At 38.8% G+C, this 27,748-nt stretch overlaps 1 protein-coding gene and 2 long non-coding RNA genes across 52 annotated transcripts in view; 1 reads left to right on the top strand and 2 right to left on the bottom strand.

Annotated features, from left to right (window-relative positions):
- PUM1 (pumilio RNA binding family member 1) overlaps window positions 1-22,132 on the bottom strand; it is a 121,597-nt gene extending 99,465 nt beyond the window's left edge. For 35 of the 50 annotated variants that reach the window (XM_081586076.1, XM_081586079.1, XM_081586094.1 and 32 more), the window contains exons 1-2: window positions 22,053-22,132; window positions 17,621-17,994 (exon numbers count right to left, since the gene is read on the bottom strand). In XM_081586076.1, coding sequence (XP_081442202.1) covers window positions 17,621-17,983 — 363 coding nt within the window. In that variant the 5' untranslated portion in view covers window positions 17,984-17,994; window positions 22,053-22,132. The remainder of the gene's footprint in view (window positions 1-17,620; window positions 17,995-22,052) is intronic. The other 15 variants (XM_081586106.1, XM_081586110.1, XM_081586128.1 and 12 more) reach the window with 1 other exon arrangement.
- LOC145543698 (uncharacterized) lies at window positions 378-8,101 on the top strand. The gene is made up of 2 exons (XR_014080970.1): window positions 378-3,875; window positions 7,163-8,101. It is a non-coding gene; the product is annotated as an uncharacterized LOC145543698 (long non-coding RNA).
- LOC145543697 (uncharacterized) lies at window positions 5,858-8,213 on the bottom strand. The gene is made up of 2 exons (XR_014080969.1): window positions 7,223-8,213; window positions 5,858-6,579 (listed from the first exon to the last, which is right to left on the bottom strand). It is a non-coding gene; the product is annotated as an uncharacterized LOC145543697 (long non-coding RNA).
- Window positions 22,133-27,748: the final 5,616 nt, after the last annotated feature.

The raw sequence follows: 27,748 nt of genomic DNA, 5'->3' as shown, positions 1-27,748 counted from the left end.
AGCGGCTGTGATCTCCTTCTGCAGGGGATCTTCCCAGGGGAACCCACGTCTCCTGCATGAGCAAGTGGATTCTTTACCACTCAGTCACCATGGAAGGCTATTTAATGGTACACGACCAGTTAAAAGGCTCCATTTATTGTTACACACAACTCAGGTTCTCAAATGTAGCATGCTAAGTGAAAGAGTATTTACTTGGGCTTCCCTGGTGGCTCAGCTGGTAAAGAATCCACCTGCAATGCAGGAGACCTGGGTTCAATCCCTGAGTTGGGAAGATCTCCTGGACAAGGGAATGGCTACCCTCTCCAGTATCCTGGCCTGGAGAATTCCATGAACTGTGTAGTCCATGGGGTTGCAAGAGTCGGACACAACTGAGCAACTTTCTTTTTTTTTTTTTAAGTGAAAGAAACCAGATTCAAGAGCTACATACATTTACAGTACACATATGACATTTTGGAAAAGGCAAAACCACAGGGACAGAAAACAGCTGCTGGGAATGGAGGTACGAGCTGACTGTGAAGAGGCTCCAGGGTGACAACAGAAAAAGAAGAACTACAACTCTGCAGCCTTGGAAATGAAAACCACAGTCATAGAAAGTTAACATGAAAAGGCAGAGGATTATGTCCTAGATGAAGGAACAGATAAAGGCCCAGAAAAACAACTAAATAGAGACAGGCAATATATCAGAAAAAGAATTTCAGAATAATGATAGTGAAGATGATCCTGGATCTTGGAAAAAGAATGGAGAAGATGCAAGAAGTTTACCAAGGACCTAGAAGAACTAAAGAACATATAGAGATGAACAATACAATAACTAAAATGAAAAATACACTAGGAGGAATCAATAACGAATAACTGAGGCAGAAGAGTGGATAAACAATCTGGAAGACAGAATGGTGGAAATCACTGCTGTGGAATGGAACAGAAGAAAAGAAATGAAGACAGCCTAAGAGAACTCTGGGACAACATTAAATGCACCAACATTCTCATTACAGGGATCCCAGAAAGAGGAGAGAGAAAGGATCCAAGAAAATATTTGAAGAGATAATAGCTGAAACCTTCCCTACCGTGGGAAAGGAAAGTTAACCAAATCTAGGAAGTTCAGAGTCCCACACAGAATTAACCCAAGGATGAGACTTCCCTGGCGGTCCAGTGGTTAAAATCCAATTGCCAATGCAGGGGACATGGGTTCAATCCCTAGCCCAGGAATATTCCACATGCCACAGAGCAACTAAGCCCATGCACCACAAGTACTGAGCCCATGCCCTAGAACCAGAGAGCCACAATTACTAAAGCCCTCAAGCTCTAGAGCCCAAGACCTACAACAAGAGAAGTCATCGAAATGAGAAGCCTGTGCACCTCAACAAAGACCCAGTGCACCCAAAAAGAAACAGACAATAAGGGACTTCCTTGGTGGTCCAGTGGTTAAGAATCCACCTTGGGGAATCAGATTTGACCCCTGATCAACGGCTAAGATCCTACTGTGGAGCAACTAAGCCCAGGCGCTGGCACTACTGACTCTGAGCCAAAATGAAGACTTGACACAGTCAAGTAAGTAAAAAAATTTTTAAAGAAACAATTATCCTTGTTATTAGAGAAAAGAAATGATTAACATATTTAGGTTTTGAATAAAATAGATGGATATATTACGAAAGATTCTTAGGGCTGAATTACAGATGAGGGTTGCGTTGGTTGGTTTTTGGTTTGTTACTTGGGTGCTTTTATTTTTATGATTTTATAACTACCCTTTCTGAAATATTTACAATGAGCATTTACTGATTTTTAGAACTCAAAAACACCTACAAGTCATTCTTTTTAATGGGAGGAGAAAATTTTGACTTTTAAATCACTGTTCATTAGGACACAGACAATGAAATTAGGCCACAGAAAGAGTCCTTAGTTCACTTATAATACTGAGAAACAAAATTACAATCATCACCAGAAGAAATGACTCATTTTAACACATCTGCAAAGTTGGTTGACATATTTTTAGATGTAAGAGGAATAAACTCTAGTGTGATAACAAAGGCATTTTATATTATTAATCAAACATTTCTCAGAGACAGCTTCTCAAGTTTGAACAGTTCATTATTACTGTAACAATACAAATAGTTGGCACAGGAAATAAGAGCTCCCTATCTAAAAGGTCTTTGGCCATGGAGCCTAGTAAATGTCTTCCTCCATTCAGCAGTCTTGTCGCTAACCCTCACATCTCCTGTGTTTCAGCATTCTACTGTTTGTAGTACGTAAGGGAGTAGGAATTCTCAATGAGTAAGTCTATCCCGATACATCACAGCAATATAATTAAAGTGGGCAGCTACCAAGCACATCAAACAGCTCATTCTGGACTTCATGATCCTAAGGGAAAACATAATACATAAATCCAAAACTGTATCTGTGGGAGAAAATATTTTAATAGACTTCTATCTCCTTTGGATAAAAAAAAAAGTAAGATATACTAATGAAAATATCAGTGATTCTTAACCAAGAGACAGAATACAAAGGAGGAGACAGAACTTAATCTTTTTAACACATACACTGTATGTATTTTGTATGGTTTGTTTGTTTACAGAATTCTTTCTAATGTTATACAAATAGTAAACCTTCATTTGCTCCTTTTTCAGAACAACTACTACCTGTAGTTTCTTACCCTGTAATTTGCATTACTGTGAGGTCATGAACTATGGAAGTTTTCCCTCTCAGAGTTGAGAGGGACTTTAGGTATAACAAATTTATTAGGTTTTAAACTTGGAGACTGTGGATGCCCTAGAGTAACATTTGAAATTGGATTTTTAAAAATCAGAACACGTTTTGTTTCCTTTATACTAAAAATGATGGCTTTTAGGAAATTTTGAACTATAAAAACAGTAAATCCTCACTATAAACATTTTGGAAAGTAGGGATACCAAATTACAAAATGGGGGATTAAGGCTATTGAGAAAACGAAAGCAGGGAAGGGAGACAGTTACAATTTAAATAATGTTCACAAAAAGCTTCACTGAGAAGGTAACTTAAACAAAGGACTGGAAGAAGCTATATGAGCAACTTTCATAGACATCAGAGACAGGAGCACTCAAGCAAATGGACTGCAAGTAAAAACTGCTGGATGGGCTACGAGGGTAATTCTAGAGATAACAAAAATTGCTTTAATGTCATTCCAAATGCCACTAAAATACAACAAATAGAAGCCTAGACTTAAGCAAAAAGCAGATCATTGGTTGCTGCTGAGATGAACTACAAGTGGCCAACAAAACTTTTGGAGAAGATGGGAACTGTCATTATCTTAAGTGTAGTGAAGGTTTCACAGCTGAATACTTTGACATTTCAAAACTTAACAAATTATACATTTTAAATGTGTGCATTTTATGTCAGTTATACCTCAATAAAGATTACTTTTCAAAAAATAAAAACTAGCCCTACAGTAAGAATAAACATATCAATAGAACAAATGAATCAAAACAGATGCATATATGGGAAGATTATTTATTATAAAGGAGGTCTTTCAAACCAATAAATACTGCCAGAATTAGTAATTAACAATTTGAGGCAAAGTAAAATTACATCACTATTTCCTGCCTACACAATACACAGAAACTCCAGATTAATTAAAGATGAAAATATAAAACTATAACTACTAAAATATTACAAGAAACACAGGAGATTGGGTGAGGGATGATCTAAGAGCGTACAGATAATGAAATCAGAAAGGACAATAAACACAGCTGGTGTTAGTCGCTAACTCGCATCCTATTCTTTGCAACCCCATGGACTGTAGCCCACCAGGCTCCTCTGTCCACGGAATTCTATGGGAGAGAATACTAGAGTGGGCTGCCATTTCCTTCTCCAGGGGATCTTCCCGACCCAGGGATCGAACCCAGGTCTTCTGCACTGCAGGCAGATTTTTTTCTGTCCAAGCCACCAGGGAAGTCCCAAACACAGTTAAAAGACATATAAAAACAGTTTTATAAATTTAAGAAATTACTACCAAAAAAAAAGTGGACAAAGAATACTCAAAAGGTATTCGTGGAATTTTAAATTGCTACAGTCTATCTGGAAAACAATGTAGAAATATGTATCAAAATATTAAATGCATTCTTCTGTTTGATCTGTCACTTTCACATCTCTGAATATATTCTAAAGAAGTGACTCTGGAATACAAAAATATAACTGCAGTATTGTTTACTATAGCATTATTTAGAATGTCAAAAGTTAAAAAACAACCTAAAATCGAAACTGAGATAAAACAGTCACATTACTGTACTTCAATACACACAGAGGTAAAGAATCCACCTGCCATTTCAGGAGATACAAGAGACGGATTCAATCCCTGGGCCAAGAAGATACCCTGGAGTAGGAAATGGCAACCCACTCCAGTATTCTTGAGCCCAGTCGTGTCTTGACTCTTTGGGACCCTTAAAAAAGTAGAGGTATTTACTGACCTGACAGGATGACTACAATGTATTAAGGGCGAAAAGACTATCATGCAGTGTGTGCATGCCTGGACACACAAAATTATGCAATATATTTAGAGAGAGCAACTGATCCCATTTGGTTTAAAACTACAATACATTCATGTATCTGTTTATATATGTGCAGAGAAAGTTTGGAAGGAAATAACCAAACTGTTAAAAGTAGTTAACTCTGAAAAACAGATTACTGACATTTTTTAAAACAAACATGTACTATCAAAAAGTTTTCATTTTAGACAAAGTAGATTAGTGATTGCCTAGGTATGTGGGTGAGGAAGGTGCTAAGTGACTGGTAATAGGCACAGGTTTTCTTTTGTGGGTGATGAAAACATTCACTTTGATTGTAGTGACAGCTGTAAATCTCTGAATATACTGAAAACCATTGAGTAGTATATTTTAAATGGATGAACTCTATGGTATGCGAATTATATCTCAATAAAGCTATTCTACTTTAGAACAAAATCTATAACCAAAACATAAAAAAATAATTCACAATATTCACACTGCACTTTATACTTAATTTGCCAATAGAAACCTTAAAAACCCAAACAGCAACTCGTAAAAAGCTTCAAACAAGAAAAATGAGTCACTAGCTTCCCTGGTGGCTCAGTGAAAAAGAATCCACCTGCCAATGCAGGAGATACGGTTCCAACCTGTATCCCCTTGAGAAGAAAATGGCAACCCACCACAGTGTTCTCCAGTATCCTTGCCTATGAAATCCTACGGACAGAGGACCCTGGCAGGGCTACAATTATAGTCTATGGGGTCGCAAAAGAATTGGACACGACTTAGCAACTAAACAACAACAGAAACTGTTAAGAGCAGTTAACCATTGACAATACAGGGATAAATTATAACCTTGATTCTATCTTCATAAAGATACTATCCTTCTTAAACAATAATAGACATATTCACTTACGAGAACAGGAATGAACTTTGAAAATGTATTAGGTTGAAACCGTATGGTACCATTTCCCAATATGTGATGTTGACTACAAACAAAAAGTTTCAGTGTTTAACAAATTAAGCAAAGTAAAACTTGTTTCTACAGCCTCCTGTTTGCCTAGCTCTAATGTGGTTTTAAAGACTCCCCTCCACTCCCCCCCAAAAAAGCATAAAACCAGAGTTGATAGGAATTACTTTAAGAGCTTTTTAATGCAACTCTGCAATAAATGCTTACTGACTCCTTAGCTTCATGCCAAAAAGCCTCTCAAGTATTCAAGACCCTACATTCTGTTACACCTTACACCTTATCAATTCAAACTGGTATCGTAATACTCTTCAAAATAAAACTCTCATCAGTCTGTCTCTTCAACAAGCCCTGATGACATAATGTATTTACTCATCATTTATGAGGTACATGCTATTTGCCAGGGGCTGGAGATATAAGGTTGAAAGATTCTTCAAGAACCATCACAGTGGTTCTTAACCAAGCTGTACATAAAGATAACCACGGAGTGCTTTTTTAAAAATATATAAACTCCATCTCATCACTGGATATTTTGATTCAGTGGGTCTGGACTTAAGCCCAAGCGTCTGTTCTGAAATGGATTATTAGCACCCAATGGTGAAGGAAAAAGTAAATATTCAACTCCAATTGAATATTTGGAGCTGAATGCTTTAATAAGACGTGCACCAAATGATGACAGCACCAAAAGGGGACACAACCTATAAGAAAAGAGATAAGGGGAAGGTTTATCAGAGATAAAAATACTTTAGTTGAAGATGAGACAAGTGGCTAGGTGGATGAGGAAGGAAGGGGATTCCAAGCAGAGAAAACCACATCAATAAAAATAGCACAACTATGTTGAGCAATTGCACCAACTATAAAAATAGCATGTATGTTGAGAAAGTTATAGTACTTCAGTAAAGCTGGAGTGCCAATAAAGCCTGGAGAGGTAAATTAGCTCAAAACACAAAGGGTGTATACTATGCTATCCTGAGAAGCTTGAAAGTTAATTAGCCTAAAAGCAACTGGAAAAGCCAAAAACAAAATTTAGGTAAGGAAGCATGTGTGCCTGCTGAGTCACTTCAATCATGTCTGACTCTTTGCCACCCCATGGACTGTAGCCCTCCAGGCTCCTCTGTCCATAGGATTCTCCAGGCAAGAACACTGGAGTGGGTTGCCATGCCCTTCTCCAGGGTATCTTTCCAACCCAGGGATCAACCCCAAGTCTCCTGGATTAGCAGATGGGTTCTTTACCACTAACGCCACCTGGGAAGTCCTGGCAAGGAAGAGACAAAAGCAGATTTGTGTCTTTAGAAATAACAATTTGGCAACAGCAAAGAAAATAGCCAGAAGGAAGAAAAAGAGGAGAAGGGTGCAGAAAACCAGTCAGAAGACTACTATAAATGTCTAGGCAAGAAACATGAGCAGATCAAACACGGCAATATGAATATAACCTTGGAATTGTCTGAGGCAGGAGGCAAGAATCTAAGGGTTGCCTGTAATGGAGATACCATACACAGAAACAAGACACAGGGAACGAAATCACTTGTGTTCAGTTTTGAACATCATCTGTTTGAACAGGCCATTCACTGAGCACCTAAAGTGAAAAGTGAAAGTCGCACAGTCCCATCTGACTCTTTGGGACCCCATGGACTTCACAGTCCATGGAATTCTCCAGGCCAGAATACTGGAATGGGTAGCCTTTCCCTTCTCCAGGGGATCTTCCCAACCCAGGGATCAAACCCAGATCTCCCGCACTGCAGGCAGATTCTTTACCAGCTAAGCCACAAGGGAAGCCCAAGAATACTGGAGTGGGTAGCCTATCCCTTCTCCAGGGGATCTTCCAGACCCAGGAATCGAACTGGGGTCTCCTGCATTGCAGGCGGATTCTTTACCAACAGAGCTATCAGAGAAGCCCACTGAGCACCTATTATGCATCAAGTACTGGGCTCCTATAATTAAACATGCAAACTAAGTCTGTACTAGTGTCCCTAAATTATAAGTATGTGAGCAACAAGTAGGGCTTAAAATGTGTGAAAATGTGTAAAAAAGGCGTGTGTGCAGGTGTGTGTGTAAGAGAGATGGATAAGCTGACTACTCAATCCATGATGCACAACAGTAGGGTCTCCAAACAGATTGATCTAGTGGAAAGAGCATGAGCTAATCACCTTAAATATATGTCTTCTATGAGACCTTAAAACATTGCATCTCATTTTTCTGGCCCTGAATTTCCTCATCCATAAAACAGAAATAATAAAAAACGACACAGAGTTACGGGGGCCTCACATCATATGTAAGAAGACTAGAATGGTTCTGGCACACAGTGTATGGAGACATGTCAATAAAACTTATAGGTACAGGAAGGTACTCAATACCAAAACAAAAATACCTCTAGATTTCACTGGATACACTCAATCTATCCTAACAACCTCAGCACAACACACTCACTAACATTCTTTTTAATTAAAACAGAGATAATTAATGTAAAGGAAACCACTGCACTGATGGGAAAAAAAAAGTTAAATGGTTTCTAAGATCTTTGTCAACACCAAAATTCCACTGGAAATGTATCAATTCACCAATTCGGCTTTCAGTCAGTATGGTAAACCAAACTCTTAACAAAAGGTTTGAAATTTGTCCTTTTTCTCTTTTTAACATATAAAAATTTCAGGGTCTAAGTTCCCTGGCAGCCCAATGGTTAGGACTAGGCACTTTTACAGCTATGGCCTAGGTTCCTTGGTTGGAGAAGTAAGATCCTACAATCCACAGAGCAAGGCAAAAAAAAAAAAAAAAAAAATTCAGAGTTTGAAATTTTGTGAAAATTAAAAATGTACAAGACGAAACCAAATTACCTATAATCTCCCCACCCACATAAATAAAATTAGTATTTTCCCATATTTCCTCTGAGTCCTTTTTCCACGTATGTCACTCTTAATGGCTATAATACAACTTAAGGCCTATTTTCTAGATAATAAGTTAGTAAGTGAAGGAACCATATCTACTATAAAATTATTCTCACCTGGTTTGTTTTTGGTCACCCAAACACCCAACAGCCCCATCTTAACACTCATTTCAATACAGACACCAACAATTCCTTCCACCCTTCCTTCCTCCCCTTCATTCTCTGGAGAAAGAGTGATATATTAATTTCACTGTTTTGTACTTTACTTTAAGGCTTCTGACCTGTATAAGTAGTATCTTCCTAACGTGTCCAAACATGGGAAAAATGAAAAATCTGAATCAATAAATTATTAGTAAATTATAAAGATCATTTTTTTAATTAACAACAGATATGGTGCTTCCTCCCTTCATGAAACTATAAATTTCTCTGGAGAAAGAAAAATTCCTTCCTCCCTTCATGAAAGTATAAATTTCTCTGGAGAAAGAATGATATATTAATTTCACTGTTTTGTATTTTACTATAAGGCTTCTGACCTGTATAAGTAGTATCTTCCTAATGTATCCAATTGTGGGGAAAACGAACAATCTGAATCAATAAATTCTTAGCAAATTATAAAGATCATTTTTTTAATTAACAACAGATATGGTGCTTTTAAACACATACAATAACAAGAATTAAGTTAATGAACCATTCCCTTATTAAAAGACCTTAGGGTAACTTTCTTTAATAGCAAAAAATTATTTGTCATTAGTAGATCAATTAACTGTATATTAATGACATCTATCGAGCAGAGTTCCCTAAAAACGCCTGCTCTAATTTACGCATTCCGCTTCCCAGGGTTGTAAACAAGTTTATTTATGCTGTTAACCTGAAAATACTTTCTTCATAGATAAAGAAGAAAGTTGTCATTAGCTCCAGTAAAACTTGTCACTTGGAAAAATTCCAAACCCATGGTATAAAGTTGTAGATAAACTAACCTCCAAACTATTTCTAAAAAGCACTGGCATCAGTGAAGACACTTTCATTACTTTTGTCTGTATATTAGACTTATGCGCCTTTAAAAATTATTAGGTACCCAGAAGAACTGAAAGCATATCGATAAAAACCTGTACACAAATGTTAGAAGTAGGACTGTTCCTAACAGCCAAAACCAAAGCCAAAGGTCTGTCAACTGACAAATGGATAAACAAAATATGGTATATATCTATTATATAACAGACTATTATTCAGCAGTAAAAAGGAACGAGGTACTGATCCATGCTACAAGACAGATGAACCTTTAAAATATTATGCTGGCAGTCCAGTGGTTAAGGCTCTGCACTCCCAATGCAGGGGGCACAGGTTCAAACCTTGGTCAGGGAACGAAGATCCTGAGTGCCACACAGAGCAGCTACAAAAAAATTTAAGAAAAAAAAAAAATCACTTGAAAATTATGCTAAGTGCTAAATTATGCTAAGCCAGTCACAAAAGACCACATATCGGATGACTCCATTTACTATATGAAATGTCCAGAAGAGACAAATGCATAGACAAAGAAAGTAGACTGGTGGGTGCTTAAGGCTAGAGTGACTGCTACCGGTACAGACTGAGGGATAATGAAAATGTTCTAAAACTGATTGTGGTGATGGTTGCACAACTCTATGAATATACGACTGAACTGCATACTTTAAATGGATGAAATATATACCAATAAAGCAATTATAAAAAATTGTTAGGGCCCCCAAATTCCACAAATCTAAAAGTTTTCCTAATGTGATTTTCAAAAACACTAAGATACTTTAACTATAAAAGAACACTTACTAAAGAAGAAAAAAAAAGACAAATTTGCATCTGCTGAATCTTCTGAAATTATTAATATGGCAATTGAAAAACAATTCTCAAAAAATATTACAGAAAAAAACATGAACATTCCTCTTCAACTTCAGGTTTTATCACCAATGCCATGTATACCCTTTCAGCCTAAGTTCTTCAATCAAATTCCCAAATATTAAATTCACCTAACCGATTGCCAATCACTGACCACCACTTCTCACAATATTCACAGTAGGGAGCAAAAACGTAGAGGCATTCTACTAAGCTGAAACCACACTCCCATTTACAGCTCTGTACCTACATCTAGAAGATACAGATGGAGAAGGCAATGGCAACCCACTCTAGTACTCTTGCCTGGAGAATCCCAGGGACGGGAGACCCTGGTGGGCTGCAGTCCATGGGGTCGCTAAGAGTCAGACACGACTGAGCGACTTCACTTTCACTTTTCACTTTCATGCATTGGAGAAGGAAATGGCAACCCACTCCAGTGTTCTTGCCTGGAGAATCCCGGGGATGGGGGAGCCTGGTGGGCTGTCATCTATGGGGTCGCACAGAGTCAGACACGACTGAAGCAACTTAGCAGCAGAAAATACAGAAAGTGAACGTGAAAATTAGGGAAGGAAGAAGGGGTCAGAAATCCCTCAACAACAAAAACTCTTACCCTGGGAGGGAGGGGACATGGGTGTACCTATCACTGATTCTTGTTGATGCATGACAGAAAACCACAAAATTCTGAAAAGCAAATATCCTTCAATTAAAATAATAAAGTGGCAAAAAAAAACATCTTACCCTATCCTCAGCACGCACTTTATTGGCATTGCCCTATGTTCCTCTATGAGTGTTAAGCCATTTACCAAAAGTGAATAGATTCTAAGCAAGAGCTAGAATTTTTTAAGTATTCTTTCCAAAATACCAGAGGGCTTCCCTGGTGGCTCAGAGGTTAAAGCGTCTGCCTGAAATGTGGGAGACCTGGGTTCGATCCCTGGGTCGGGAAGATCCCCTGGAGAAAGAAATGGCAACCCACTCCAGTATTCTTGCCTGGAGAATCCCATGGACGGAGGAGCCTGGTAGGCTACAATCCAGGGGTCGCAAAGAGTCGGACAGACTGAGCGACTTCACTTCCACTTCCAAAATACCAGAAGCGTAATTCTGTACTCAGGCTCAGCCTATTTACAAAGTATTAAGCAAATGCTGTTGCCCAAGAAAAAATGGATACATGCACAAAAGATGTGTGTATCTTCTCCAAATACAGAGAGGTGCAATGAAAAACAGTATCCTTATTTTATCACTTCATGGTTTACAAAGCACTTCAACCACAACCAAACTGAAATCTGAAACACAGCTCTTCCTAAGTAACTATGTTTTTCTCTTACTAAGAATCTCCTGATTCATCCCATTTCCCTCTTTTCTTTGGCCACAAGAGCACCCAGAGCGAATTCTATAACCCACCACTCTGTTGTGTATTTCTAAATTCTACATTTACCTCCTTCATCTTCCTAACATAACCCTATTTTCCCACTGCTATATCTCCTATACCTAATCAAGTACAGATATGAGAGTTGGACCATAAAAAAGGCTGAACGCCAACTAACTGATGCTTTCAAACTGGTGCTAGAGAAGACTCTTGAGTCCCCTGGACTGCAAGGAGATCAAACCAGTCAATCTTAAAGAAAATCAACCCTGAATATTCACTGGAAGGACTGATGCTGAAAACGAAGCTCCAGTATTTTGGCCACCTGATGCGAAGAGCTGACTCATTGGAAAAGACCCTGATGCTGGGAAAGACTGAAGGCAGGAGAAGGAGACGACAGAGGATGAGATGGTTGGATGGCATCAATGACTCAATGGACATGAGTTTGAGCAAACTCCAGGAGATAGTGCAGGACAGAGGCCTGGCGTGCTGCAGTCCACGGGGTTGCAGAGTCAGACACCACTAAGCAACTGAACAACAACAACGTCTCATCACCACCTATCCGATTTTTTCCCCCTAATTCCGTAACAAAAACCTTTTGAAACAAAACAAAGATATAAACTTCTACAAGGTGCCACCTAGGAGGCACATACAATCAAGTACCACACGGCATTAGAGAAGGGAATCTGAATGTATACTTTTTGTACACTGGAATCTAATCCTTAACACTGGAAAATAATTCTTGAAGTTACAGTCAAAGAAAGCCCGCTGATGATCCTTTCGACCAAATATAAAATGTTTTAAGTCTCTGTGAACTCCAAATGTAATGAAAAAGGCTCCAAGAGTACAAGTGAAAGAGAAAACACTAAAAAATATGAAAGCAACTTTAACACATGTTAACAAAGTGCCACTGGCCCAAATGCTGAGGCATCTAAGCCATCTATCTCGAAAGACAAGAGACACATGGCCTACCAAAGTCAAAGAGCAGGGACAATGTAAAAGGATATGCAGGTAATGAGGAGACTCCCAGTGTGAGAATACTTGGGCTCCCTCCCAATTTAACATAGTATTAATTAATTATATACTGTAAGAATTAACTCACAGCCACTGGAGATTAATGGGGCGGATGTCAGGATACAACTAGAAAATGGCAATACCAAGTGAAAAAAAAAGTGGGGGGAGTTAGTGCAGAGTCAACGAGAAGATTTATCCACTGAATTCTGCCTGGCTATCTAGAATTATCTCCCACAAGATTCAGCCACTGAATTCTGTTTGGCTGTCTAGAATTATCTCCCACCGCTGCCAATCTATGGTGGGTAGATACTGACACATCCTAGTGCCAAAAGACTACTAACGAAAGCAAGAAAACTTGAGTTGTCCTCTAAATTTCCTTTCTCAAAAAGCAGAGCTTTCTACCTATCTCTTCCCCCTTAAAATCCAGTACAGAGGCCACAGCTCAATTGATTGACCTTAAAATTCTTTTCCCTATTTCATCACCCACTTTATCTCATAACACTTTACAGAGAAAACAGATTTCACAATGAAAGAATAAAACAATTACAAAAAGTCAAAGACTTGAGGCTGGGCTTTGAATGATGAAACCTTTAATACTATTCAGGAAAGAAAGATCTGGTTATAAAAATTATTATTAAAATAAGTATGTAAATTTTTGTAGGCAACATTTTTGAATAGTATTATTTACTTAGTGAGATGTGTTTTCATGGGATTTTTTTGTTTTGATGGCAATGCTCAGGCAGCTTGCAGGATCTTAGTTCCCCAATCAGGAATTGAACCTTAGCCCCTGACACTGAAAGTGCCAAGTCCTAACCACTGGACCATCAGGGAATTCTCTCTAGTATTTTATAATATCTTGATCCATATCCACTGTCTTGTTTACTATGAGTAAATTTTATAGGTCAAAAAAGAAAAAAAAAAAAAATTCATGGTACTTCCTTCCCTCACTCCCCTCCTGAAGACCTCAATCAGACCCAAAAATGAGGGCTTTGAAGTTTCTAACTATACCAAATACAATAATATTATGTATTAAAATAAGGGATACTTGGGACTTCTCTGGTGGTCCAGTGGTTAAGAATCTGCCCTGCAATGCGGGGAAGGCAAGTTTGATACCAGTTTGGGGAACTGCAATCCCACATACTGTAGGGCAACTGAGCCCATGCACCACAAGGAAGATCCAGTGCAGCCAAAATTAAAAAATCAGAAATAAATGTCAAAAAAACAAGTAATATTTACTATGTTTATATTCTTAAGGTAAAAAAGACAAATACAGAAAGAACATAAAGAGTTTGCACACTACAACTTTTTAAAATAAACATATAAACAAATCTGAATACCATTCATCACCTCAAAATATTATAGTTCCTAAATTTAATTTTAAATATCTCAGCTTGCAAGATTTTTAAAGTACTCCATATTACCTTAACACAAGTTCTCAAGCTGCTAAGTTTTTAAACTTTTATTTAAAGAGGCGTCATGCTAATAATCAACTTTCAGTTAGAAAACAAAACTTAAATATTTTTCTAAAAAGTATTTAGGCACAAGTTAAAGAGGGCATTATTAAAAGATGGAACTCAGGGGAATTCCCTGGTGGTCCAGTGGTTAGGACTCTGTGGTTCCACTGCAGGGGACACAGGTTTGATCCCTGGTCAGGGAACTAAGATCCCACATGCCAAGTGGCATGGTCAAAAAAAAAAGAAAAAAAAAGATGGAACCCAGACACTAAGAGAATTTCTACATAAGGCAAAAAAATCCTAATTTCAAAGGTTAAAAAAAAAATTAAGTATAAAAAAGTGACTGCTCAAAATGGGAGTAATAACAAGAGAAACGGATATAAAATAAAATACCTGGCCCACTACCTGGCACTTCCCTCCAATACTGCTGGCTGGCATCACAGCCTGTGATATTCTTTACTTCACCAGCTTACTGATGAAAGCATTCTGCCAATCTGATCTTAAACTTTGTTCCATTATGCAAAAAGTCTTAAAAAAAAGAAGGGGAAATAAGCCCACAAACAGTAATGGCCCACTGGAATGGCAGAATGTGCTAGCAGCAGAATCACTTTATATTGAGTCACTCAGTCTCAACAGAGACTTTCCTACAATTTCTGCATAGAATACACATACGTTAAGTAGTTTTAAAAAAAAAAGTACTTTAGCATTACCGATGGGGGGAGGGGAGGGAAGTCAACATTATTTGTATTCATCTCCTTGTTATCAAATTTATCTCTAAAAATTCAAATAAATTATAGCCAAGTAATTCTTTGATCTTAGAATGTGTTACTCTGGTTTGGTTTAGGTTCTAGGGCTAGAAATATTCCCAGGGAGGCAGAAATACAGAAAGAGCATGGGCATTGGGATCACCAAGACCTGATTTCAAAACAACAGTCTACCTGGGAACTAAGCTTCAGTTTCTCACTTCTCAATAAAGGATTTTACCTCCTTCATAAGACTGTTCTGAGGATTAAATATAGGAAATATTTAGTCCAGTCCCTAAAACATAAGATTCTCAACTTCTTTCACAGTTCCACCTGACAGATCAGACACGAGGGCAGCGATTCTCTGCAACTGAGCTACGGCCCCAACTCTTCAATTATATTACACTCATCATTGCTTCTTGTCCAAGTGGTCACTATCTATTGCCATGTATTTCTAGCAGAACAGCTAAGCTCCAAGACTCACTGCTTTCTTCCCTCACTCAGTCAACACCAAAACCACTAAGTTATAATAACTCTAATGACTACAGGAGAGGTAATGTGTGGGTGGTCCACACTGCAACACAGCAACTACCTAATGCAGTTCCCTAATGCTGTTCATTATACCATGGTATCCAGACCAACAGAATTGTGTATGATAAATGCCAAGTCCAAGTTGAGTCATTGGTTTAGGCCCCCCTAGATGTGGAATAGGTTTTGCCATTTAACATTAACATTGATTTGCTAACTGACCTGGATAAAACTGGTCAGAAAGTCGGATTCCATACGTATGGATTCCATACATGATTCCATACGATAGGGCTCAGCACTCAAGTCCAGAGTATGTCTTCACAGCACAGCACAACTAGGGTTTCCCCCTCCCTCCCCGCCCCACAGCCAGATTTTAGATCTTAAAGCTCTGCCAAGGGCTGACTAAGAGTTTGACTTGCCCACCTAGCAAAGTACAAACCAAGCACCTTGATTCTTCTTTCAGTTTTTATCCATCAGTCCATCGTTAGGAAAGCCAACCCAAGATTTTACAGATCTATAATATAAATTATAATATATACTTTAAAAACCAATGGTCATGATTTTTAAATAATGTTTAACCAAACAGGGCAAAAATTACAGGCATTCCACCTCTGCTCCCTAGACAGATCCCTAGACAGATACCATCCAAATTAACCACCTCCTACCTTGGTTTTACCCTACACACACAGCTACCTACATCTCAAATTCAACATGTGTTCTACAGAATTTAGTCACCTTGTCCCCAAACCACACTCCCCTGTATATTCCTTTTCCTCTATTACTCCATTTTCCCAGGGACCTAAACTTTCAAATTCAATCACCAAATTCTATGCATTTCTCAGTCCCATCCCATCTTATCCACTGCTCACACCAGGGCTATCAGAGTAGTAATCTAGTCTCAGCTCTTACCCACTCCAATCTCTTACTGCCAACTCAACCTTCCCAAAACACCACTGGATAAAAACCACTCCATACAAACATGCTAAAAACCCTGCTGCCTACTGAATTAAATCTTAGCCTGGCACTCAAGGTCCTTATCTTTGTGACAATGTCCTTTTTCCCCCAGCTTTATTTTAAGGCCATAAGATTAGGGGCTCATGCATTCAGTAACTTTCTTCTGAAACTCTATCATATGCCAAATTCTAGGAACTAGGAACTGGGATTATTGAGATGGATAAAATTTGATCTCCACCTCCAAGACCTTAAGCAAACAGGAAACAAAGTACCTTAAGTAATAGATATATAATAAAAAATGTCCTAAGTGCCCAAGAAGAAGCCCCCTACACCTCATATTTCTTAGTATTGCTTACCTACACATAACAGATGTTAATGAAGTAGCACTGATACTGATGACTGTTCCAATAAACCAAAGACCTGCAATCAACATGCTCAATAATTTGTTAACTAACAAGATTCCACCTCATTTCTATGATGGTAAAGAACTGTGGTAAACCAGCTGTCTGGAAAGGTCAAGGGGAAGCACAACTGAGTGTGCTTGTGCCTGATTTATTTCTGAAGAACAGAAGCATGAGAACCCCTCATGAAAGACGTCAATTCTTTCTGCTAGTCAGTACTCAGATATTCGCAAAATAAAATAAAGCTTTTACAAATTCAACCTATACCCTATTCCAAAGAATAACCAGATAAAAACATTCTAGCCTTTTCATCACTATCAAGAAGTTAGGAAACACGTATCAGGCTAAACTCTCTTCTCAGTAAAACATGCTGTGATTCCAGCTATAGTTTTGGATTAGTAAAAGCAAGCACGTTAAAATTAACCAAATGAAACAAGCATTTACAAGAGGACAAAAATAGTTAAAACCTAAAAGCTGCAACCACTCCTTTCTAACACAAAACATTAGATATATCAGTTCCATGTCAAATTTCACTTGAGCAGCTGATTTTTTTTTTATCAACTTCCTTCTACTTTCAACTATAACATTTTAAACACAAAAGTCACCAATACCCAACAGGAACAGCTCTAAAATATGTATTGAGCCTATAAACAGCTCAAATAGATCTTAAAAGATTATATGTTTAAGATGAAAAAAGTATCCCTTGTTTAAAAAGTACACTCAGAAAAGGAATATGCACATTAGAATAAGCTTAAGTCTTTCATTTTTAATGAATTGGTCATTTGCTCTTTAGCACCACGAGAACAATAAATGACTCAGTGACAACATTACAAGGATCATCCTTTAAAACAAGTGACTGCTTAGTTTAGACCAAATGAAGTCATTAGCAATTTAGGCTTTTAAAGACATTCACTGAAAGCAGATATCCTAAGTGGACAGTGATTATAAAAAGAGTTTCAAAGCTGAAATAGTGAACTTTTTTTTACCTGATGTTCTGCATGAATGTTATCCCCAGTAGGCCATCGATGTTTGCTATTATTATAGCCGCCTCCACCACTTCCTCCTCCCCCAAGCTGCTCACCATGCTGCCTCTGAAAGAAGTAGTCCACCATAGCGTCGTCCTGGGAACGGCCTGCAACTCCTATGGATCCTGGGACAGGGCTGGAGTGTGTCCCAGCTGCAAGAGCCTGATTTGCAGCTGGTTGTGGCTGCGCTTGCGACCCTGTTCCAGATGTCAAAACAACAGGCATGTTGGGATTAGCTGGTTCTTGAGGGTGATGTTTCAGGTGGGGGCTGAAAGAGTCCTGCCAAAGCACTGCTTTTCTCTTCAAGACACATGCAACGCTCATTCCACCAACACCTAAGGACAAATAGGTTACAAATGTTTACAATTTGCATTTCTTAAAACATAACCTGATATACGCACCAAGATAAAAATGTGAGCTCCCTGGCTTTTGCAATCTATCATCTAAAATAATTTCTACCAAGCAGCTAAATGTTTTATGACATATACACAATTTTCTAAATTGAAACCTCTATTTTGAAGTTGCTGAGTGTGTGTGTATGGAAATAACTGTAGTTGATGGCAGGCACTCTGACAAGAAATTGAGATCAGGACTCAATATGGCAACTTCAAGGAAACCAAAACTTCAGGAAAACCAAAGGTTAACAGTATGGAGTTAGACTTTAATTAACAACTCCTCTATCCAACTTATTTATACCTTAAGCCAACTGTAGCAGATACTTTTTAAATGAATAAGAGTTTTACAAAATATCCCTTTACAGCTGGAGCAGACAAACACTAATAAACCAAACAAAAATCCAAACCCCATATATAATTAGCAATGACTCAGAGTGTCGAAACTTGAAAGGATACTTTAAAATGTCCGACGTTATTCGCAGGATGCTCTCTGAAAAAAACAATAAGGCCCCCTGACTAAGTAAGGACAGCAACAGAATGTTCTTAGACTGAAACTTTTCAGCTGCTGCACATGGGGAAGATAAACTCTAAATTTTTACCAATAACTTACAATTATAATTGTAATCACATCATCTTTCTACTAATATTCTGACTCCTACAGAGACAAACTAAATTCACTCCCCTTGTGTAGAAAGACTCACTGTAAAAAAAAAACACACACGAAATGCTTCAAAACAATAATAACTGTATGGCAAATATACTGCAGACATTTCCTAGTCATTCCTGTTTTACAGATAAAAACATTAAGGTATAGAGGAAAACTTATGTGATGTGCCCAAGGCCATTCATCTACTGAGCTGTAGAAAAAGGATTCAAATGCAAATCTGAAAGCATCCAAAACTAGTTCTTTCTATAAGCCCCTTGCTACCACACCCCAGTAAACCAAAACAGGCTCTATTTCTCTCACTTGCACCTGCTATTCTTCTCTAGAAGGATCAACCAAAACCCTCCAAAATGTTACCATAAAACACCACTTTCAAGTTTTCTTAAAATCAAAAATTATATTTGTACAAAACATACAAGTTGTCAGCCTATAGGGGCTTAAAAAAAAAAAAGTGCTTCAAAATAATTATCAGTTACCAACTAGAACAAACCTGTCCACAGCCACTAGAATCTAATTTCAGGGCTATCAACCTAACAGTCCATTACAAATGCCATATCTCCTTTTGGCCCTACTGTGACAATTTATAAACAGACTCACAAGATTTATAAGAAATCTTTTAAATTATTTCTCTTTATACAATAAACATCCTGATAAAGAAGCATTTGCTTCTCACAACTAATTCATGTTTTAAAAGACACAACAGAATTTTTAATATTTTTCAAAGCTGAATTTGGAAATGCCTAGTTTCAGTTAACAGCTTCAATCCATCAGAACCTTAACTGGAGTAATCCAGCTTTCTAGACTACAGTTTCTGCTTTCATCAACAGTCATGTTCATGCTTAAACACGAAAATCAGAAAGTCATAGTTTACCATTGGTACTAGCACAGTCCTAACCAGCCTAATGCCTTTCTCTTTGATTTTCAAAAGAACTCACTGCCCTCTCATTACCAACAGTAGCCGGTCCCATTCTATTCCACAAGGGACTATCAGTCTAATAGTCTGTGTTGTAGAGCTAAATAGGGGTCCCAAAACTAAAATTTTACCACTAAACTACAACTTCTCTGAGCCTGTTTCCTCATCTAGAAAATGGAAGAAATCCTTCCTTTATGACTCACAAATGCTCTTTAATCAAAATAATACATATAAAAGTTTTTAGTAAATTTAAAAGTCACATGCTGAGGCCCTGGGAATTCAGTCACCACCAGTTAAAGCAATGGAGCACCAATCCCTAAGAGGATTCCTAAAATAGCAAATACAATCTTTTCTGAAATAAGATTTGCCATACTACTTATCTAATGAAGAACTTCCATATGGAAAAGGTATTCACCATTGAAATACACAGACCACAACTTCATCCTATCAAGGCAATGGTATGGGGGGCAGCGGGAGAGTTCCTATTAAATGTTCAAACGAAACAATTGGCTTTTGTAAAGCTATCTGTATGCCCTGAGACTTCCTGCTTTACCTAATGAGGCAAGGCAGTTTCTCAAACAAGAGAAAACCTGGCAGAAGGGACATTTTGAAAGTGAGCAAATACCTAAGCAATTAACAAGTGTCTTGGGTAGTTTTGAAATATCTTGGCAACTATCAGCATAAAAATTAAGAAATCAGTCACTTAAATATTAAAAAACATTTAAATTGCTGATGCCTTTTAAAGAACTCTCAAAACCCACTAAAAAGTTATGTCAAGCACTTGAAATGTGACTTTTTTCCCCAAATGATACATTATAAAAATAAGTATTTTTAACCAACTAAAAGAAGTGCTGAATTCTAGTTACTCTTCCATAGTTTTCAAACTGTTTTCACCAAAGTTGTTATTTTTCTTTAGTCTTGTTTTTAATATCACTAACAGGTTTTATTTCAAACAAAGGAACATGATCTAATCTATCCACCGCTCACCTTTTATTTACAAAATGCTTTGTGGTTTAAAAGGTGTTTATTTTTACCACACTAGGAAAAAAAAATTCTGCGGTCATAAATTTATTTTAAAGCAGTTCATCCCAACCCAAACGAAACTTCAAACACAACTTCAAAAAGCCGTGGCCTTGAACAAAAAGAACCCATTTGGGGCTAAGGCAAAAGGCAGAGTTCAAAATCCAGTGTATTTCCCAAAAATCCAGATAAAGAATCAAGAGCCCCCAAGAGTGTTTTTTGTAAAGTTAAAACTAGCAATGGGTCAAAATGTTTATTTTGCTTACTAAAACTGCACTGGGAGCCACCTCTGTTTCGGTGAGTCTTGATGTGTTTTTCATAAAACAAACAAAAGGCTAAAACTACAAACCTACGGTTTCAGAAGTAACAGACTTTAAAAACAGAACCCCCCCAAAAGCTTCGTAAAACCCTATTCTTAATCTCTGGCAGAGTAGGAAGTGAACGAATTGTTACAGTCAACTAAGAACAGTGTTTTCTCAATTGGACAACGAAGAGTAACAACCTATCAAGTTATGGGAAGGATAAAACCTTTCCTGGCAATGTTGTGGGGGAGGGGGTATATAGTGGTGGGTGGGGGAGTTACGCGAGCGTATTCCTCACTAGACGTGGGAGTGGTACTGACAAGTATTAACAAACGACCTATGTTTACCAAGAACCTCCGTGAGGACTAAAACTATCTAGTATTGTGTATCTGTTTATCTACTACAGATGCACGAACCCCTCTTTGAGTTAAGACAGACATGCACCAATACAGACAGCCTCAAAGAGGAAGAACCCACCAAAAACAAGCTCTCACGGAAACAAAAGGCCACAAGTACTCAGGAGCCTAAAAAGCGATCTGAAACTTCCTGATCGCCTACTTCTCCACATTTAAGGCTCGCAAAGTTCCCCCATGGTGGATCTCGCCTGCAGGCAAGGGCCACGGCTGCTTCTAAAGCGATTTATTGTTCCTCCTGCTTCGCCGCAGCCACGGAAGCTCAAGAAGTCGAAGAAATCCAGGGTGGTACAGAATTACACTTCATGGCCACACACAACACTCGGGCTTCGCAAACCCATCAAAAAAGCAACCCGAACGGCAACATCAATCTTCAGGGCCCCAACAGGGCCAAGCAGAAATGTAGAGGCACATCTATGCCCAAGGCCCGGGCCTAAACCCCCGGCATTTTCCTCGCTTCGACCCCGCTCCCCACCCCCTCCCTCCTTTGATAACAATAGGGGCCTTGCTGCTGACTCCAAAACATGTACGAGGAACAGCGAGTGAGAAGCCTCAGCCAGGGCCCCGGCGGCTTTTCCAAAGCCCTTCTCACCCCCGCAACCGCTCTCAAACACCAATACAAAGGGACAATCTGCTCGCTGGGGGTCCGGAGCAGCGTTTGGGGCTAGCGGGGTGCGGATACTCACGGGCGGAGCGGTAGGATGAAGATGGATTTCAGCCCCCCGATCTTCTCTCTCCGGCGCTCTCGCTCCCCCTTACCTTTCACTCCGACAACATGGCGGCCCACTGGGGACTGGGCTGGCGCGGTGCATCATGGGATAGGCTCGGGCCCCGACTCCGGCGGTGGCAGCTGCATGTGCGGAGAAGGCAGGCTGCTCTGGAACAGGTTGCCTGGTTGCCATGCCAACCCGGGGCCTGTGTGAACTTGGGAAACTCGCTGGCAACACAACCGCTGCGCGCGCGAGTTCCCTACCGCAAGACAAGCGTGCGTCGCCGCGGCGGGCAGAAGGCGGAGTCCCGCGGGCAGGCACTGGAGCGCCCAGGGTGCGCGGATCTTGGCCCAGCACCGCACAGACCTGGGCACGCGGGGTCAGAGCAGTGCCCCCAGCCGCGGCGCCATCCGCCCCGGCGCCCTCCCAACTTCACCTCCAGATTATAACGGCCTCCAGGGTTAATGGACGCTTACTCCAAGACTCTGGCCCGAGAGGTGCTGGGTTCAAACTCCATTGCCGCAGCTTTCTGGCTCTGGCATTATTTAATCTTCCTGCCTACGTTGCCCCATTTGAAAAATTCAGAGGAAAATGAAAATTGCTACTTAACAGCATTGCCCTGAGGATTAGTGAATAATATGGTTTAGTAGTCCATTTAATAATGTGAAATGCTTAGTACAGTGCCTGAGACAGGCCCGATACAGAATTTGCGGAAGTTTGGGAAAAACATAATGCCAGGAAAGATTGAAGGCAGAAGTGCAAGAGGGCGGCAGAGGATGAGATGGTTAGATAGCATCATCCACTTAATGGACCTCAATTTGAGCAAACTCTGGGAGATGGTGGAAAACAGAGTGCTAGTGTGCTACAATCCATGGAGTCTCAAAGAGTCGGACTCAGCCACTGAACAGCAACATCAAGCTCAAGGCGAAAGTGCAGGACCCCTTGTTCAAAATTGTTAATAAATTTCAAGACAGAGATAGCAGAACATTAACATAAACCAAAGATGCAAAGCCGACTTTGTAAGCACTGATTCAGTGTTAGCTGATGTTGTTCTGTCTGGTTCGGAAAATAGAAAGTTGGGCATTTGATGAAAAGTAATTTTTCAAAATCAGTATTTGATAAAGGGTTAGTCGCTCAGTGGTGTCTCTTTGCAACCCCATACACTGTAACCCACCAGGCTCCTCTTTCCATGGGATTCTCCAGGCAAGAATACTGGAGTGGGTTGTGATTTCCTTCTCCAGATATTTGATAAGATAGCTATTATAACTCAAACTAAACCCAAGATGAATTGAAAACATAGGCAAACCACAACCCTGTAAAAGATCAAAAGAGATTATAGAGGGAGAAAGCTTTTAAATAGAAAGGGAGAATGTTTATAATGAATCAAAATCAATAAATCTCTTTGGAAATTGAAAGAAATTTAAACGTCTATATAGAAAGAGTGCCACCATCAATGCATAAATGAGAAAATAGCTTTGAAGTATTATAATACTAGTGGTAGACAAATGGTTAATCTTCATGATAAATACTGAAATCCTCTAATCAATTTAAAAAAAGCATTTTGAAAAAAGAGTACAGTCCAGACATGGAAAACAAACTTACAGCTATCAAAGGGGAACTGGGGAAGGGATAAATTAGGAGTTTGGGATTAACAGATAGATATTACTGTATATAAAACAGATAACTAACAAGGACCTACTGTATAGCACAGAGAACTATGCTCAATATTTTGTAATAACCTATAGGGGAAAAGAATACACATCTGCATCACTGTACTGCACATCTGAAAGTAACACAACATTGTGAATCAACTGTACCTCAGTTTAGAAAATAAAGAAAAGGAGCAATCCAAAACAGACCTGAAATCACTAATGGCTAATAAACACAGAAAAGATAACCAGGGACTGACAAGTGGAGGGTGGGTAGGGAAGAGAGGAGACTGCTAGTAGATTTGGGTTTCTTTGGAGGGTATTGACAAAAGTTCAAAATTAAACTGTAATGGTGGTTGCACAACTCTGAGAATACACTAAAAGCCATTGAACTGTGTGTACATTAAAAAATAAAGTTTATAGTATGTGAAATATATCTCAATAAAGCTATAAAAGTGAGAATAAATAATAAGAAATGCAACTTTGAAATATAATATTTCATCTATTAAATTAACTGGCAAAAATTTAAATAATCACTAAATCTTGTTTTGGCAGGTTTTGTGAGAAAATCAGCACTAATATTGTTTATATTATTTAAGGAGATATTACTTTTAATGTTATTTTTATTTAAAAGATAAGAGAGTGAGATTTTTATTTCTGAAAAAGAAGATAAGACTTGGAAGTTAAAGATCAGAGCTCTGCTACTCTGCAGCTGTGTGACCTTGGATGTATTCCTGAGTGTCAGTGCCCTCATCTGCAAAATAAGGGTTTCTGTACTTTGGACAGCAAGGAGATCCAACCAGTCCATCCTAAGGGAAATCAGTCCTGAATATTCATTGCAAGGACTGATGCTGAAGCTGAAACTCCAATACTTTGGCCACCTGATGCAAAAAACTGACTCATTGGAAAAAGAGCCTGAATCTGGGAAAGATTCAAGGCAGGAGGAGAAGGGGATAACAGAGGATGAGATGGTTGGATGGCATCACCGACTCGATGGACATGAGTTTGAGTAAATTCAGGGAGTTGGTGATGGACAGGGAGGCCTGGTATGCTACAGTCCATGGGGTCGCAAAGAGTTGGACATGACTGAGTGACTGAACTGAACTGATACTCACAGGACAATTACAAGAGTTAAATAAACTAATATATATAGAGTGCCTGACATAGAATTAGCATTCACTAAATGTAGCTGTTTTATTGTGGTTGTAGATTCATTTCTGAATCCCCAGAGAGCAACTTAGTTCAAAGCACAGGGAGGTTGCTCATTAAGCATTTGTTAAATGAATGAATTCAACAGCCATTTAGAGTGACAGCTCTCAAATCCAACAATCCTAAAAACTATTATGTTGTATTCAGAGATCCAGCTCTTTAGCCAGGCCAGAAGTTACTTACTTTGTAAGTAACTTACTGAGCCTCTGTTTTCCTCCCATGGAACATAAGGTTAACATAACATCACTAAGTGTAATTTTTTTTAAGTGTAATAAAGCAGATAAAGCATTTAGCCCTATGGGGCCAGGACAGTGGAATGTGCTGAGTAGCCAAATTAGAAAAATGTAAGAGGAGAAAACTCAGGTGACATGAGAAAATTACAAAATTTCCAGAACTTTACCATGCTGTGTGCTCTGTGATTATATTCTGAGATCCATGATTAACTCAGTTTTAAGCTTTAGCTTTCATTACTCAGAGATTCCATTACCAGTTTGGCCACAGTCATGAGGAACCATACCCCATTCAGGCCTCTCCTCCATCAAAAGCTATACTCCCAACAGAAAACTAGCCATCCATCCCTGCTTTCCCTTAAGAAACTGTTCTCAAAGGACCTGAGGTACCCAATATAACCTGAAGTCCCAAAAATAACTCTTATCAGAACATGACTTGCAACAGACTCATAAGACATCGTATTATCAAATGCTTAGCTATGTGCCATGCACTGCAAAACTTTTACATACAGTATTTCATTTAAAAGTCTCTGCATACCTATGATATGGACAGCATTATTCCCATTTAAAAATGAGAAAACCAAAACTTGGAATGTTATGGAAACAGATTAGTATTTATCCAAGCAAGGTATCTAAGGTTATTTGCTGAGAGTTGTCTGGTTAGAAGGCTCTTGTTGTTGTTGTTGTTTAGTTGCTCAGTTGTGTTCAACTCTCTTGTGACTCCATGGACTCTAGCCCACCAGGCTCCTCTGTCCATGGGATTTCCCAGGCAAGAATACTGGAGTGGGTTGCCATTTTCTTCTCCAGGGTATCTTCTCTATCCAGGGAGTGAACCTGGGTCTCCTGCACTGCAGACAGATTCTTTACCATTGAGCCATCAGGGAAGCCCAGAAGCTTGTCTTAATCATTCCTAAATCTTGAAATCTTTACAATCCAGCCAATTAAACCCATGCATAACAGACAATGTAATTTTCAACATTTTCGAAAACCAAAAATCTAATCAAATTGACCTGGTTGAGGATTAAGGTGGATTAATTTAATCAGTAAAACCTAATCCAGTCCATTGTAACCTAATCAGACAAAGAGAGATCTCAGACAGAAATATTTAGTGAAAGCCATTCAAGAACCCCTGGTTCAAGAATTTCAAATGTTACCTCTTCGTTCATATGGAAGTGGTTGTCAAGCTGTGATCTGAAGCCCACTGGTGAGTCAGCAAACCTGGCCCATGATGACAGCTGAGAAAAACTCCTGGAGTGAACAAATGCTGTTCAATTCCAGAGACTCATTCTTTCTTATAGCCAATGCTATTGGATGATAAATGTTACTATAATGTGGAAATGTTACTATAATGTGGTATTTGTACACTGAATGTAAAGCACTCTCAAGCAACGTTGGAACACCTCCAATTTTCTGGAAAGATGTTTTGTTATCAGTGCTGATTTGTGTTGCTTTTTCAACTGTGGTACATTTGAGTTTTTGTGTATTTGTAGACTTTCCCTTGGGTGGCACTTCCGCTCATTGTTTTGGTGCTTGGATAATTGTTACACTGTTAGCATTTCCATTGTAATTTTGTTTCTTAGCAAATCTTGGTTATTAGAGTGCTTTTCCCATAGGAAGGTAGTAGGGAAGGTTTGGGCTGTTCCAGCATTGGTGACTAAGCAATTCCACCCAACTCTCCCACTGAGGAAAACTAGTAAAACTGGAAAAATCTGAAAATCTCCTCTTGAAATCATCAGAAAGTTAATAAGTCAATGAAGAATTAACTGAACAAGGATCTGGGAAAGGAGAGAAACTGAGGAAGGTAAGCCCCACAAATAGAACTACTAGTCTTTCTGAGGTGTAGTTAAGGGCCTACCTTGGGTACTTCCCAGAACAGAGATCGGAGTCCAGAACCTGCTAAGAGAAAAAGCACCTAATAAACAGCTCTCACTTGAGACTGGGATCCTAAAGGACTATACCCTGAAAGTAAATGTACATAGAGTAGACAAGGTCTTACAGATTGAAACTCAGTTTCAAAGTATCTGAAACCCTAAAATTGTCTGAATGATCCCAGCATGCCAATGCCCAAATACTTGGCAGAAAACAAAGTGAATCCTCTATAGTTAAAGATATCATCATCTAGAACTTGAATTATTTCTATGAACAATTATGCAAATGTATTTATTTCACAAACAAAAATAATTAGGTATACTGGAAGACAAGATAACATCAACAAAAAACAGCACAACAGCGACACAATTGAAAGGCATGCCAAAGTAGCTCATATTGTAGTCATCACAGTGTTTATTGTGTTCAAGAAGATAAATGGAAGATTTATAATTCTGGCAGTAAAGTGTAAAGTATACACCATAACCAATTCTATGACTGACCCAAGGATGGAACCCACATCACCTGCATTGGCAGGCTAGTTCTTTACCACTGGAGCCTCCTGGGAAGCCCACATAGCTCTATACATATGTTCAAGTTTAACAGACTGTACACTTCATGTATATATTATATATATATGTACTCCTTTATATGTCTCACTGATTAAAATAAAAATCAAGAAACCTTTTTTAAAAAAATCAACTCCTCAGTCCACTAG

This window comes from Giraffa tippelskirchi, chromosome 3, assembly GCF_054371585.1.
Source record: "Giraffa tippelskirchi isolate mGirTip1 chromosome 3, T2T-mGirTip1v1.2.pri, whole genome shotgun sequence".
Taxonomy (NCBI): Eukaryota; Metazoa; Chordata; class Mammalia; order Artiodactyla; family Giraffidae; genus Giraffa; species Giraffa tippelskirchi.
The sequence above is the reverse complement of the archived record's forward strand: the minus strand, read 5'-3'. Positions and strand labels throughout refer to the sequence as shown.